Raw genomic sequence first — 16,152 nt, 5'->3', positions numbered from 1 at the left:
TTTACCTTCCTGTCATCTTCTGAACTTGCTCACCTAAATGAAAGAAGGGCAAGCACAAATGCTGGCCTCTTCCTGACTCACACTAAAATTAGAGGAAGAAAGAGCTTTATAGGTAGACAGTGACATTAGATGTCTTTGCTCCATTTTAAATTTTTTTTTTTTCAACGTTTATTTATTTTTCGGACAGAGAGAGACAGAGCATGAACGGGGGAGGGGCAGAGAGAGAGGGAGACACAGAATCGGAAACAGGCTCCAGGCTCTGAGCCATCAGCCCAGAGCCTGACGCGGGGCTCGAACTCACGGACCGCGAGATCGTGACCTGGCTGAAGTCGGACGCTTAACCGGCTGCGCCACCCAGGCGCCCCGTCTTTGCTCCATTTTAAAACAGCTTCTGGATGCAAGAGGAATCAGACAAGAAATGTTATCCTGCAGCACTAGAACCAAATAGGCTGATATTCTGCATCACTGGTTTATTTAGATCAAAACTCTCAATGAAAGTGAAAACAAACAGTAGTAACAAGATGAAAACTGACTTCTGCAATTACCTTTGAGTTGGGTCTAAAGATGATAGAAGTATTCTCATCATATTCCAGGCTGCCAAAAGAGTAGGAATAAATATATAGGCTCAAACACTGAACATCATTATTCATGAAGAAGTCTTTCTCAATTTATATGTCTTAATAAAACCAAATACTAGATTATTGTTTTAATAAACCACTAAGTTTAGTTTTAATTTACTTCCCCCAAAATGTTATCAAGTATAAAACAAACTCCCCAGAGATTCTGATTTAATTGGTTTGGGGTAAGTGTAGGTATCAGTATTTTTTAAAAAGCACCCCCAGTAATTCTAATATACAGCTAAGTAGAGAACCATTGCATTACAGCCTTTCTAAAATGTATAATGGGACCAAATAGAGAAAAATACCTATTTTTAAAAGTAGGTACTGACATAAGAAAAACATTCCATAATATTAAAAATTAACTACTTCAGATTATCTAGGTTTCCTTCATTTAAAAAAAAGCCAAATTATCAATATAAATTAATATTGAGTGAAAGATCAATAAAATGACAAGTGAAATCTAAAAAACTTAATTCATGACAGGGATAGAAGTTTTTCCATTTTTAAGCTGCCTTTAAGTTTTTTTTATTTTATGAATGAGTTCTAGGGGGCACCTAGGTGGTTCAGCAGGTTAAACATCTGACTCTTGGTTTCAGCTCAGGTCATGATCTCACAGTTCGTGAATTTGAGCCTCATATCAGGCTCTGCACTGACAGTGGGGAACTTGCTTGGGATTCTCTCTCTCTACCTCTCTCTTTGACCCGCTCCAGCTTGCTCTCTCTCTCTCAAAATAAATAAGTAAAAATTTATAAATGAGTTCTTACTAAGCCCATTTAATGGTCAATTATTTTGCAAACATCAAAACAACTAGTTTTAGTAATACCTGGCAAGTATTAAATAATCCAAAATAGAGGTTTCTATTAATAAAATTCTCATCTTACAAAATATGCCCATGGAATTTTAAATTATGAAATAGTCTGATGTAAAAGATACAAATTATTAGTTACCAAAGTGTTTATACAGTTCTTTTGAAGAAATCAAAAAGCAATTTTTTCCAAATTAGAAGATTATTATTAAATCATTTGATGTGTGTATAAGAAATGTATACACCAATAAAAAGCAAACAAGATGGCTAATGTTTCACACATTTAAATTTTTACTCTGTAAAGAAACTCAACATCTTTCTAGGAGCTTGACATTTCTTTAATAATGCCAACTGGTAAAATAAACCCCGAGTTCTTGGGTCCACCAACAGATACATCCTTTTCTTCTATCTAACGAATAAAAAGGTTTTGCCTATTAACTCCTAAATTTCTGGTGCAATTACCTTATAGGTACATACCTTCCCAACCTATCGAAAACTGGGGCACTTGGTTTGCTTACATTGTTAAAGAATAAGTCTAATTGAAATGTGTGCGGAGAGGTCTCCCTGTGAATGAAACAAAGTTGAAACATCAGCCTTTGCACTAATCAGTTCCTAAATTAAAACAAAAGACAAAGTACAAATTTAAAAGCAATCCTAGAATTATATCTTAAGATTTAAATAATAAAAATACACAAGTTAATTGTAATTATTTTCTGTAATTTTTAAAAGTCATATTCAATTTTTAAGTAGACACCTATGCGTTTTGAGTATTACTGAAAATGAAATTTTAATCAACAAGTATCTTTAGCTTGCTACTTGGGCCATTCTAATACACATAAATATTTTAAAGTCTTAACGTATTATAAAGACAAATGCTAATTAATTGTAACACCTACTTTTATAATTCATTATAGCATGATTCCCTTCCATGAGCAGAAAGAATCAGGAGTTAACTAACTTCGAGTTATATAATTACAATTTGATTTCAACTTAACCTACATTAATACAAGATTATAATAATAATTTTGGCATCAGAGCCCTAAATTGTGACTTAAAGCTTAAATTCAAATTTGTATAGTAGCAATTTAGATAAACATTTTGATTTTTTTGTAGACTTACATAGCTAAGAGTAAAGCCTATTTAATTTGTGTTAGAATGAAATCTTACTTGATACATATTTTACCCTTGGCTGAAATTCCTCAGACTCAACTAAAAACCTTGATTCTAAACATCACATATTTTGTTATTTACAAAAAATTCAAATGGTAAAAGGAGTAATGCCCAAAGTATATCAAATAGGTTCCCTGATGCACTGATAGAAGTACAAACACGCGCAATTGTTCTGAAAGGCAACATGGCAATAAAATTCAGGAGAATGAGAAAATGTTCATACCATCTGATGCAGAAATACCTTTTTTCTAGGTGTTTCTATGGAAACACTGATACACAAAAAAAGATTTTTTTTCAAGAGAATGTTCATCATACTCTTATTTATAATTTGAAAAGTTAAAAAACACCTAATGGTCCCCACATAAGTAACTAGCCAAACAAATTACAGTACAGTAGTACCCCCTTATCCACAGGGGATACATTTCAAGACCCCCAATGGTTGCCTGAAACCATGGATAGTACCAAACCCTAAATATACTGTTCTTTCCATATATATTTGTACATATATATATGTGTGTGTGTGTGTATGTATACACATATATACATACGTATATTAAAGTTTAACTTCTAATTAAGCACAGTAAGAGATTAACAACAATACAATAGGACAATTATAACAATATACTGTAATAAAAGTTATGGGAATGTAGTCTCTCTCAAAATATCTTATTGTATTGTACTCCCTCTTATTGTGATGTGAGATGATAAAATGTCTATGTGATGAGATGAAGTGAGGTGAATGACATGGGCATCATGACTTAGCATTAGGCTACTACTGACCTTCTGACGATCTGTCAGAAGGAGGATCATCTGCTTCTGGACTGCGGTTGACCGCAGGTAACTGAAACCCGGAAAGTGAAACCATGGATAAGGGGGGGACTACTGTACATTCATTAGATTATGCAACCATTAGAAATTATATTTTCAAATAGTATTTAATGATGTGAAAGTACTCCTGACGTAATGTTAAGTAAAAGAAAGAAATATACAAAACAGTATACAGCTGGGTTAGAGTAGCAAACATTTACCTAACCCAAATTCAACCGTATATGCGCAACATCTCTAGTCTCTCCTTCCTTTATTTCTTCAAACTAGACCCTGGCCTTCAGTATCTAAAGAAAGGAAAAAGGTAACTCAAATGTAAATTCTTTACTTTTGAAGCCCCAAAAACTCAAGCACTGGTCAGTGAAAAGCAACTTAAAGAATCAATGGTGATTTGACTGCACTAGACTTCCATCTTAAAAGTTGACTCTAAAACCTAACCTCACATAAGATACCACACTTATAAAAAATAACAACAAAATATACAAACACCACATATAACAACAAAATATACAAATATACACATATACATTAAACAACACAATGCATCAAATGTAAGGATTTTCTTAGGAGGGAGGGATTACAGGGATTTTAATTTTACCTATACATTCCTGAATTTTATAATGAGAAAAAACTTCCTGTTAACTATTTTAATTTGTTGGCTAGATGTATAAAGATGTTTATAATGAGAAAAAACAATGCTGTAAAGTATGCTGCACAAATATCACTCGATCTCTAACATTACTTTCTGACATCTTACATTTATTTGCATTACTGTATTAATACTTTAATTTACTGTTCTATAACATATTAATGATGTATAAAGTTGTTTCTGATAATTTCATATTTGGAATTATTAAAATATGAACTGCCATTTACCCCCAGCTAAGAAATACAAGAGAGAAAAAAGGGAAAATTTAACAATACTCCTACCCATTGCAGCTAATGGAAGAGATCCATTTTGCCTGTTGTGCTAGCCAGCCTCCAGGACAGCCCCAGAGACCCCTCATTCTTGGTATTCACACCTTTGTAGTTTCTTCCCACACCATACCAGCAGGACATGTAATGAACAGAATATGGTAAAAATGATGGTACATCACTTCTGATACTGGGTTAGAAGTATGCGCTCTCACTCACTCTGGAGGAATCCATGTTGTGACATGAGCAGCACCATAGAGAAGATCTCCTGGCAAAGAACTGAAGTCTCCTGACAACAGCCATGTGAGTGAGTTTCTAAGCAAATTCTCCAGTCCCAGTCAAATCACTGCAGCCCTGGACTATATCTTGACTATAATCTCATGAGGGAACTTGAACCAAATAAGCCACTTCTGGATTCCTGACCCTCAGAAAAAGTGTGAAATAATAAATGTTTACTGTTTTAGGCTGCTAAATTTGCTGTAATTTGTTATGTAGCAATAGATAACTGATAGACCTTCTTTGACCAAAAGCAGTACAATTAGAGAAGACTGCTAGATTACACTGTCATCACCCCATCTTTTCCATTCTACACACATCTCCCTTTATAGGAAAAAACAAGAAGAAATGATTGGAAAACATGTTTTTATTTCCTTAAACACGGATAAAAAAGATATATGAAGTCAGTGATGATTTCTCATTATAAACATTAAATATTTTTATTGTTTCATTTTGTATTTGTTGTATTTTTGAATGATCTGAAAACCTATAAAGATTTTATATCTATTTCTACAAATAACCAACTACTTTTCATAATTATGAAGAAATGAGCCCTTCACTTTGAATCTGTACCATAACACTAAGTAGCTGGTTTAACTCTTTCAAGTTACAGAAATTAAGCTATTAGAACATGCACATAATAAAATGTGGTACTGAGACTATAAGCTAAAAACTCATATAAATATATTTACTGTATATGTTCATGCTTCCAAAACCAAAATTTGGCTTATACTTCCAATTCATGTAATTAAAATAGGAAGAAGAAAATGATTATTCATGGTACAACAGAGATCAAATTCCTCTGTTTTAGGTCAGCTGTTAAAGTTATCAACAACTCCACATCAGAGACCATGTCTTACATTTCGCTTATTTCCCACAGAGCCTAAGAAAGAGAAAGCATCAAATAAGTACTTGCTAATTAAAACTAAAGGCTAATGTGAAGCTACAAATTTATAAAAAGACACATGTATCAGGCTAAGAAGATCACCATTAAGTCATGAAAACTGATATAAAATAATATAAAAGATACATTTCTAAATATTCAGACTAATTCTTACTTATTTTCAAGGAAAAAGCCAGGTTAAAAATACTTCAATTACTAGACTGTACCACCCTAGAATATTTTAGAAAATATAAACCTATTTCACCGCTTAAAAAAAAAATGAAGAAAAATTTTTTTCTGGTACTTAGATCAAATAATTGCTCTTTTCAAATTTATAATAATATGTGGATTATTTAGAAAACCTATATCCAACATAACATAACTGAGTAAAGTTTTAGGTTGTTGTTTGTTTTACTTACAAAATATTACCTCAAATTTTTGCACTTAAGAATATGTCTAGGACAATCTTTTGTCACAAACACTTTTAAAAAGAAAGCTCACTTACCCGTATGCTCTATTATCTGGCAGGCTGCTATGGGCTCTTACTCCTGGGGGTATGACTCGGACTTCATTGATATAAACCACACATGGAAAACGTACTACATCTATATGAGAACTTTGCTTTAAAAAAAAAGAAGGACAGGGACATACTGTAAGCAAAACCAAACACTTTCTCTATTCAAAATTTATTCATCTTCAATTTAATTTCTTTCAAAATGTCACAAATAATCTTAAACTCCATACCATTAAACAGCGTCTGGTGCCAGATGCTTTTCACAATCCTGAATTTCTGGGTTTTTAGAAAGGCAGTATGATACAAATATTACATGTTACTTAACACTCTCTGCTTCTGCTTTTGATTACCTTGTCATCAAAACATTAATATTTCTGCAACTACATGTATAAACATTCATACTAAAAAAGACTGTAACTACCATGTCAGTTCAGATTAGACTGCAAGACCAAATGAATTCAGGGTGGACTTTTCTGCCATTTTTGAATTTCTGAATTATAAATAAGAGACTGAGGCTATAGATCTATACTTAAATCAGTTTAATTTACTAAACTTACATACAACTAATAACAAAAGATCAAGGAGAGTCATTTAGGTATTTAATAGTTGAAGTTAAGCCCTCCCTGAAATAATCTGAATCCACAAACTGTTTATCAAAATAAAAGAAATGGATAGCATGAATTATATTTAGTATACACTTATGTCTATGTATTATTTGACACAGTATCAGACAAAGATAGCTCTCGTGATCAGTAATTTAAAATGAATGTTTCACATAGTTTTTGGACTATTTTACACCAACTTTTCCTAGAAGTTCAGCCAACCTGATTACTTAGTGATCAAAATTCATGAGAAAAATGGTTCATGTTATTTGTATCTAGAAAGAATGACTCTTGAGTCTCTCTTGGAAACTGCAAAGAATATCATGCATATCAACAGACCAAAAGATTATTCAAGTTAGTCTTTCCTAAAATGTGAGAGGATGACTTCCCAATTTTGCATTTTTTAATTTAACTTTTTAGTTTAGAGACAGAGAGCATGTGAGTGGGAGAGAGGGGCAGAAAGGGAGAGAGAAAGAATCTTAAGCAGTGTAGGGCTTGATCCCACAACCCTGGGATCATGACCTGAGTCAAAATCTAGAGTCACTCAATTGACTGAGCCCCCCAATTTTGCATTTAAAAAAAATTTTTTTAATGTTTTTATTTATTTTTGAGACAGAGAGAGACAGAGCATGAGCAGGGAAGGGGCAGAGAGAGAGGGAGACACAGAATCTGAAGCAGGCTCCAGGCTCTGAGCTGTCAGCACAGAGCCCGACATGGGGCTCGAACTCCCAGACTGTGAGATCATGACTGGAGCTGAAGTTGGACACTTAAGCCAGTGTGAACACCTGATCATAACTTTTTAAAAAATTATTGAGTTATTTTACATTCTTTTCAAGTTTATTTATTTTGAGAGAGAGTGAGAGTGTGAGCATGAATGGGAGAGGGGCAGAGAGAGAGAGAGGGAGAGAGAGAATCCTAAGCAGGCTCCATGCTAATAGCATAGAGCCTGACATGGGGCTTGATCTCACGAACTGTAAGATCATGACCTGGGCCAAAATCAAGAGTTGGATGGTTATTAACCAACTGAGCCACCCAGGTACCCCATGATCACTAACTTCTGATCAATGGGATGGGAATGGAAATGATGCAGGCAACTCCAGATCATGTCCTTAAAGGGAAGGTTCAGACTTTAGAAACTCCTTCTACTTCTTATTCCAAAATTCTGCTGCCTTTCTAGAACACAGATGTTATCAGTGAGCTACCTTGGACAAGGCAGGCAATACCCTAAGGATGGCAAAGGAAAAGGACAGAAGGAATACGGGCCCTTGACACTGTGGAACTGTCATATGAGCCCTAGAATACTTAACAACCAGATCGAGAGAAAATCCTATTTTATCAAATCCACTGTTATTTTAACTTTTGTGACAGCAGCTGAACTTGTATACTTATTATTACAAATATACTATAGGTATTCTACATATACTACATAGTTTTACACAAAAGAAATTAGCATTTTGCCTCAAACTTTGGTGCTATGTTTCCTTCCTGTAAGAACTTCTCTACTTACAAAGTATACTATATTGAAGATCCTTTGCTTACATTATTATAAATTCTCATTAATATGTACAAAGGAAACTTAGAACAAAAGTTATTAATTGCATCCTCCTCTACCTTGCCCTCTACTGATTAATTAATAGTATCAGTTTTTAGGGTGTAATCACTGTGGACCTAAAAAAAATGAACTTCAAGTTTTATGAACAGACTTTCAAAATCCATTTTGTCTGTAAGTAGAAGAGTTTCTGTATTAGTTGCTATCCTTTTATTCAATATTTATTTCTAAACATTTATTAAATATCTATTATGTTCCAAGGAATCCCAGGTCCCAAGGATACCAAGACAAAAACATAATCTCAGCCATTAAGGAAGAGACCATCTATTGTGGTAGACAGATATATTGTTATGATACAGACTCACAAAGGAGTCTGTGCAAAGTCAAAGAGGTACTTACCTAACTCAGACTGTGAGCAAAAATTTGTGGAGGGGAAAAGAGGAGTGTCAGGAAAGATTTCCCCAAAGAAACAGCACTTGAACTAAGTAATCATAAATCTTCCATGATTTTTTAAAAAAGTTTTTTAAGGGGCGCCTGGGTGGCGCAGTCGGTTAAGCGTCCGACTTCAGCCAGGTCACGATCTCGCGGTCCGTGAGTTTGAGCCCCGCGTCGGGCTCTGGGCTGATGGCTCAGAGCCTGGAGCCTGTTTCCGACTCTGTGTCTCCCTCTCTCTCTGCCCCTCCCCCGTTCATGCTCTGTCTCTCTCTGTCCCAAAAATAAATAAATGTTGAAAAAAAAAAAAAGTTTTTTAATGTTAATTTATTTTTGACAGAGAGAGAAACAGAGCATGAGCAGGGGAGGGGCAGAGAGAGAGAAGGAGACACAGAATCTGAAGCAGGGTCCAGGCTCTGAGCTAGCAGCACAGAGCCTGACGTGGGGCTCGAACTCACAGACCGTGAGATCATGACCTGAGCTGAAGTTGGATGCTCAACCAACTGAGCCACCCAGGCTCCCCGAGCTAAGTAAGTCTTTAAGGCAAACAAGAATCAGTGGAAACGGAGGAGAAGGAACAACTTTCCAAGCAAAGGGAGAAGCATGCACATAAGGAAGGCAAACAAGAACCTGGAAGGTTCAAGAAATTGCAAGCATAGTTCACCATGGCTAGAGGGCAAAATGGAGGAGAAAAGTAGGGCAGAGTAGCTAAACACAATCAATAAAATTACAAGAAATAAAACTTTCATCCATTGCCATAAGTCAACTCCAAATATAAATCTCCATTTATGACCTCTCTCCCAAGCCCCGGACCACTATAACCAACTGCCAACTGGACATCTCCACTTGAATGTCCCTCTGGCACCACAAACTCAAGTCCAAAACTGAACTCTCCTATATCAGTGTTTGCAACACCATCCACACAATGACCAAGACAGAAACCATTATTATCCTTTGCTTCTTTCTCATTCTCTCACCTAAATCATTCATTTAAATATCAAGTCCCAGTGCTCAAACCTCTAAAAAGCTCTCAAATCTGGTATTTCTCTCCATTACTGCTTCACTTCTCTAGTTCTAGACACTATTCACTCTAATCTGGATTACAGCAATAGGATCCTAACTGGTTTGGGGTTTCTTTCTTGCCCCCCTCCACCCATTCTCCTATTGCAATGTGGTCCTTCTAGAAGATAAATGTATCACTCCCCTGCTCCCCAGGCCAAATTTCTGGTCTTATAAACAAGTATAACCTCTTCTGATCAGTTCAAATTTATAGCTCCAACATACCATGCTCTTTCTCACCCTTCATGCCCTCACTCATGCTATATTATCTCTGCTCCCACACTCCTCTGTCCCAACTCCTTTTAGAGTCCACTTTTTTAAGAGTTTTTTTTTTAGGTTTATTTATTTTGAGAGAGAGAGAGAGAGAAAGAGGAGGGGCAGAGAGAGATGGAGAGAAAGAATCCCAAGCAGGCTCTGTACTATGAGCTCATGACCTGAACCGAAATTAAGAGCCAGATGCTTAATCCAGTGAGCCACTCAGGCGCCCCTCTTTTTATTATTATTATTATTATTATTATTATTATTATTATTATTATGGGGGGCGGGGGTGCAGAGAGCAAGAGCACAAGAAGGGTAGGGGCAGGGGCGCCTGGGTGGCTCAGTCGGCTGAGCGTCCAACTTCAGCTCAGGTCATGATCTCACAGTCTGAGTTCGAGCCCCATGTCGGGCTCTGTGCCCAACAGCTCAGGGCCTGGAGCCTGTTTTGGATTCTGTGTCTCCCTCTCTCTCTGCTCCTCCCCTGCTCATGCTCTGTCTCTCTCTCTCAAAAATAAATAAACATAAAAAAAAAAAAAAGAAGAAGGGTAGGGGCAGAGAAAGAGAATCCCAAGGAGGCTCTGCGTTGTCTGAGCTTGATCATGAGATCATGACCTGAGCCGAAATCAAAAACCATACGCTTAACTGACTGAGCCACCCAGACACCCCTAGAGTTAACTTTCTCTTGGAACCTGTGCCAGAGCAAGTCTAGATAGATGCCTCTCCTTGTGAATCAAAAGCCTCTTATCACACTAAATTGTAATTGCTTTTTTTATTTCTCCCATTACAGTTGTATCTCAAGAAGACAAGAACCAAGTCTCAGTTTATACTTTGTTATAATCAAAGTGCCTAGCATATTCATTTAATGAATGGAAGACTTTTAATAAGTGCTTAATAAAAGTTGACTGAATTTTGTTTTCAGAGAGTTGCAAATATTACAATGAAGTAGGCGCTTAAGATATCTAGAGGAAGACTTAAACCTAGGAAGACAAGGGGAATCATGGAAGATTTATGATTACAGAGATAGCAGGAATGTGAAGAATAAATTGGTCAAATTTCAGGACTCTGAACCACATTTACCTTCAGAAGGAGTCACTGTGTGTTTATAAGTCACAGTATAGCTGTCTCCCCCTCCTTATTCTTTTATCCCTGCAACTATTTTCCCCTCTCTGTTTACCCTCTCCTTAAGGGTAAGCTAAAGCTATCTCATCTATTCCTACCACTTCCATTATCACTTCTGTTCAGATGAGTTCTAAATTAGTTTCTTAAAGAAACTCTAAAATGAAGCAGTACTTTCTAGCATCAATCACTATTGTAAGACTGTATTTTAACCTAGCAATTCTACTCTAGAAAGTAATATTCATAAAAGAACTTAAATATTTTTAATTTAAATAATCAAAGAATATCACATCATTGTAAAAAGTTAGAAACCTAAACGTAGGGGCACCTGGGTGGCTCAGTTGGTTACGCGTCTGACTTTGGCTCAGGTCATGATCTCATGGTTCATGGGTTTGATCTCCGTGTTGGGATCTGCACTAAAGGTGCAGAGCCTGCTTGGGATTCTCTCTCTCAGCCCCTCCCCTGTGCGTGTGTCGTCTCTCTCTCTCTCTCTCTCTCTCAAAATAAATCAATAAACTTAAAAAAAAAAAAAAAGAAACCTAAATGTATGAGAATATAATATAAATAGCATCACCACTTAAAGAAATATTATGCAGCCAGTAAAAATGGAATTATATAGAATACCTAGGCAAAGAAACATGATGGCTAGAGGACAGGGACAAGAAAAAGCCATACTTTTTACTGTATACCCTTTTGTATCTATTGAATTTCTACCTCACACATGTGTTACCTAGTCAAAATAAAAAGATCCTGTTTTAAAATAAAGTATATTTTTAAAATGTTATACAAGTACAGGACACCTGGGTGGCTCAGTCTGTTAAGCATCTGACTTCAGCTCTGGTCATGATCCCCTGGGGTTTGTGAGTTCAAGCCCCACATTGGCCCCACGTCTGACAGCACAGAGCCCACTTTAGATCTGCTGTCTCCCTCTCTCTGCCCTTCCCTTGTTCGTGTTCTCTCAAAAATAAACATTAAAAATAATAATAATAATAATAATAATAGGGGCACGTGGGTGGTTCAGTCAGTGGGTTCTCAGTTTGTGGGTTCACACCCTGTGTCAGGCTCTGTGCTGTCAGTGTAGAGCCCGCTTTGGATCTGCTCTCTCTCTCTCCCTCAAAAATAAATGTTAAAAAATAATAATAATAATTGCGGCACCCGGGAGGCTCAATACATTAAGTGTCTGACTCTTGGTTTCGGCTCATGTCATGATCTCACAATTCAAGGGTTTGAGCCCCGCATCTGACAGCATGGTGCCTGCTTGAGATTTCCCCCCCCCTCCCCACCCCCACCTTTTCCCTCCGCCCCTCCCCCATTTGTGCTCTCTCAATCTCTCTCAAAATGAGTAAACTTTTTTAAAAATTTACTAAGTTTTTAAAATTTTTAATAAAGTGGCCTACAAACCACAAACACAATTTGTAATTCATTTAACACGACTCAAACCCCTTTCAGTATTCCCCTTGGGAAATGTGACTAAATATTTTCTTCACCAGATAACAAACTTCTTTGAAGGCAAGGGCAATAGGTTTTGGGAGTTTTTATTTTTTTGTTTTCTTATTTGTATTGCCCCTCCTGGAGCTATACCTCACCTTCAGAAGTATTTTTCATAAATGAAATTGTTAAAACAAATTTCCAAATTCCTACTTGAGCAAATCTCTCTGGTGTACCACTAAACACACCAAAAACTAAAATTATCTTGTTCCCATCAAACCCAATTTCAGACTTTTCTATTATCAATGGCCTTCCCAATTCTCTAGTCTCTAAAACTATAACTCTAGAACTTTTAACTACTCTTCCTCTCTCACACAATCAGTTGCCATGCTATCAACTCTATAACCAAAATTTATCTTGTACCTATCCCCTCCTACTTAGTCCTACTGAGACACAGTATGGCATGGCTTTAGAGCCACATTACTGTGCCTTCATCCTGCTATGACACTTAGGAAAATGACCTAACTTCTCACACTCACTCTCCTTATCTATAAAATAGGGATAAGGATCTTCCAAAATTATTAAAAGAATTAGAGATAGTATATTTAAATTACAAAAGGACCGCATCTGCACAAAATGAGCATTCAATAACTGTGGACAGTGATTACTGCCCATCTGCTAAACCCAAGCTTTCATGACGTCTCACTTTTTCTTCCTTATTTGCCATATCTAATTTTTCTGAATCATTTTAGGTATTACTGATCAATTAATTGACTTAATGAATTTTACTAGTCATTTAATTTGCCTGCTCAAAAACTACCTATTTCCTATAAAACAAAGTCCATACTCCTTTGCTGAGCATTCAAGGAACTCCATGATCTGGCTTCGAACTGCCCTGCAGCTGCCACTTAATACGAATGTTTTTGGCATACTCCACAGAGGACTGACTACTCCAGGAGAATGCCCTGCTTTCTTATCTACAATTGTGGAACATTTCCTCTTCCACCAAAGACCAAGTTCACATGCTAACTGCCTTGATGAAGTCTTCCCTGGTATTCTCAAAAGAAGAGTGATCTCTCCCTCCTCTGAAATCACGTAGCCTTATTGGTAGCACCAAATGGAGCTAAATATATACTCATCGGGGACCTAATACGTCAGAGCATTTTGGAATAAAGATGATAAACCCTAGGGTGCCTGGCTGGCTCAGCCAGTGGAACATGAAACTCTTGATCTCAAGGTCATGAGTTCGAGCCCCACACTGGGCACAGAGCTTACTTTTAAAAACAGACAGAGAGACAAGAGAGAGAGATGATAAACACCAAGGGATTCCCACTGTTTCTTTACACACTCATTGCCTTCTAACTTGAATCATACTTTTGTGGACCTAACCTCCAATAGTCAGTTATAAACTCCTTGAGAACAAACAGCTCAATATTCCATATTCCCCACAAACCCTGAGTCTTCCTTCAAGACTCTGTTCAAATGTGATCTCTACGAAGCCTCCCTCAATCATTGCCAGAATTGGCCCTGACCTCTCCTGGTCCTCAATGTTTGTCTAAGAATGAATGAAGAAACACTAGATATTTATTAATTTTTTAATGTTTATTTATTTTTGAGAGAGCGAGCGAGAGAAACACAGTGGGGGAGGGGCAGAGAGAGAGGGAGACACAGAATCCCAAGCAGGCTCAGGCTCCGAGCTGTCAGTACAGAGCCCGCCCCGGGGGCTTGAACCAACAAAGCTCCAGATCATGACCTGAGCCGAAGCTGGGACGCTTAACAGACTGAGCCACCCAGGTACCCCAAGAAATACTAGGTTTTTAAATATACAAGTGAATTAACGCCGATTTACCTAAACTCATCACCAACTCATCACCAACTCATCACAGACTTCTTTCTTTCACTTTTAACAGTTCTTTATTACTGTACACATGACAGGTTCGTTCTGATCCAACTACTAACCCCATCATGAGTTTTCTAAAGCTTAGCTGGAAGTACAGTCACAGAAGTACGGGCAGTCGTTGGGACAAGCAGAGCTTACTGACCCACAAGAAATGAGACCACAAACTCACTCATTGTTAGTAAGACATGTTCAAGTTTCCAAAAGTTTTTATTTTCACACACCTATAAACCACTCGTTGAAATAATTAGAAGACCACCAAGTTGTCAATTTTTTTATTTTGCCAAACAAAGCATTAAGATACAACCACTACCCACTATCATCACTAGCTCCGAAGAAAGAACCGTTCACTAAACTAAGTTTACACTGGAAGAGAAATGTGAGCTCTGGGGCCGTTTTCATTCTCTCTGTGGACCTGGTTAATGTTCATTTGGGCCAGCTTTCGGGAACCGTTAGTTAACTAGCTCCTTTCCACTTAAATATCGCAGAGCCACTCCGACGTTCAGGGGCACTCCGGTCATCACAGAACGAGGAGTCCACACCACCCCCACCCTCGCCCCTCCAAACGACAAGACAGTTATGCTGCACAGACAGATGAGCTACAATCCTCTCAAGTCTCTCTTCTTCGCAAGTATTCTCCACGCAAAGGGCGTTCCGTATAAGAACTTCGCGTCCTAATGTGTGAAATCCTTCCAAGAGGTAAGGATTAAAGTTTCAGGGCAAACTGGAGAACGCCGCAATCCTGAACCGAACGAGTGTCACATCTGGACAGCAGAACTCCTGTCAGGAAGGAAACCTAGGAGGAGGGATTCAGGAACCACGAAACCTGCGGGACCCTACTCAGTCACCTGCGCTGTCAAACTCAAGCTGTCCAAGACCCCTCCCAAACACCACCTCAGGTAAACTTGAAAACCGTGATCCTTCTCCAGGTCCGAAGCTGACAGGAACAACAGCACAACAACAAAAGAACAAGGCAAGCGGAGCAGCCAGCTCGACCAAAGGCCTGGGGAACTAAGGGAAAGCCGGGGGAAATGGGGGGGGGGGTCTACCGCCGCCCTCCCTCAGACGCGGTGCCTACACCCAAGCTGGGGGGGGAGGGGGCTATGTCTGTGAGGCGTTAAAGCGGCAATCGGCGGGAGGAAAAGTCGAGGCCCGCCTAATGACTTTTTGTAAGGGTCCACGAGTCGGCAAGCAGGATCGGAATCAAGTCGGGAAGCCTTACCTCGGCGCTCGGGTGCTTAAAAGTATCTAAAAATAGCAGCTCCATCGCCGAGTCTACCGCCATGTTTGCCGCGGGCGGGGGATAGGGAGAGGACTTCCGGGGCAGAGCTCCAACCTCGGCGACCGCGGCCCCGGAGAGGGAGAGACCGCAGCACTTCCGGTGGCCGGAGCGCTGGCGCCGCGAGCATTGGCCTATCCCGAAGAGTGGTGCTGCCGGAAGTCTCCGACCCCGCCTTCTCCAGCGCGGCGGAGGGCGCCGCAGGAGCACCGAGAAGGGCGGAGGGAGAAAAGGAGGGGACTACGGTATCGCTAGTGGTCCAAACCCTGTCCTTCCACCGCGTTGCAGAGCCACGACTGCCTTCGGATGGCAAGGTGCCGAGCGGGATTCGAGGAGGGTGGAGGAGGGGTAAGGAACACCGCCCGGTGGACGCCCGGCCCAGTGAAACCTCTTTTCCAAGCAAGCAGCCTTTCCAGGGCTGACAGGAAAAAGGTTCAATAAGCGAGGCTGAAAAGTAAGACTTTTTTTTTTTTTTTTAAGCAGCAACTGTAGTCTAAAAACGAAGAGATTTTTTTTTATTTGTT

General features: G+C 38.5%; 1 protein-coding gene across 1 annotated transcript in view; it reads right to left on the bottom strand.

Annotated features, from left to right (window-relative positions):
* The window catches only part of VIRMA (vir like m6A methyltransferase associated), a 59,187-nt gene extending 43,445 nt beyond the window's left edge, over nt 1-15,742 (bottom strand). The window contains exons 1-4 of the mRNA XM_047088878.1: nt 15,572-15,742; nt 6,000-6,115; nt 1,903-1,989; nt 546-594 (exon numbers count right to left, since the gene is read on the bottom strand). Coding sequence (XP_046944834.1) covers nt 546-594; nt 1,903-1,989; nt 6,000-6,115; nt 15,572-15,634 — 315 coding nt within the window. The 5' untranslated portion in view covers nt 15,635-15,742. The remainder of the gene's footprint in view (nt 1-545; nt 595-1,902; nt 1,990-5,999; nt 6,116-15,571) is intronic.
* Nucleotides 15,743-16,152: the final 410 nt, after the last annotated feature.

Source organism: Lynx rufus, unplaced genomic scaffold, assembly GCF_022079265.1.
Source record: "Lynx rufus isolate CCGP_SWC_20201006 ecotype Redwood Valley unplaced genomic scaffold, mLynRuf1.p SCAF_26, whole genome shotgun sequence".
Classification (NCBI taxonomy): Eukaryota; Metazoa; Chordata; class Mammalia; order Carnivora; family Felidae; genus Lynx; species Lynx rufus.
This window is presented reverse-complemented; position numbering and strand designations above follow the sequence as displayed.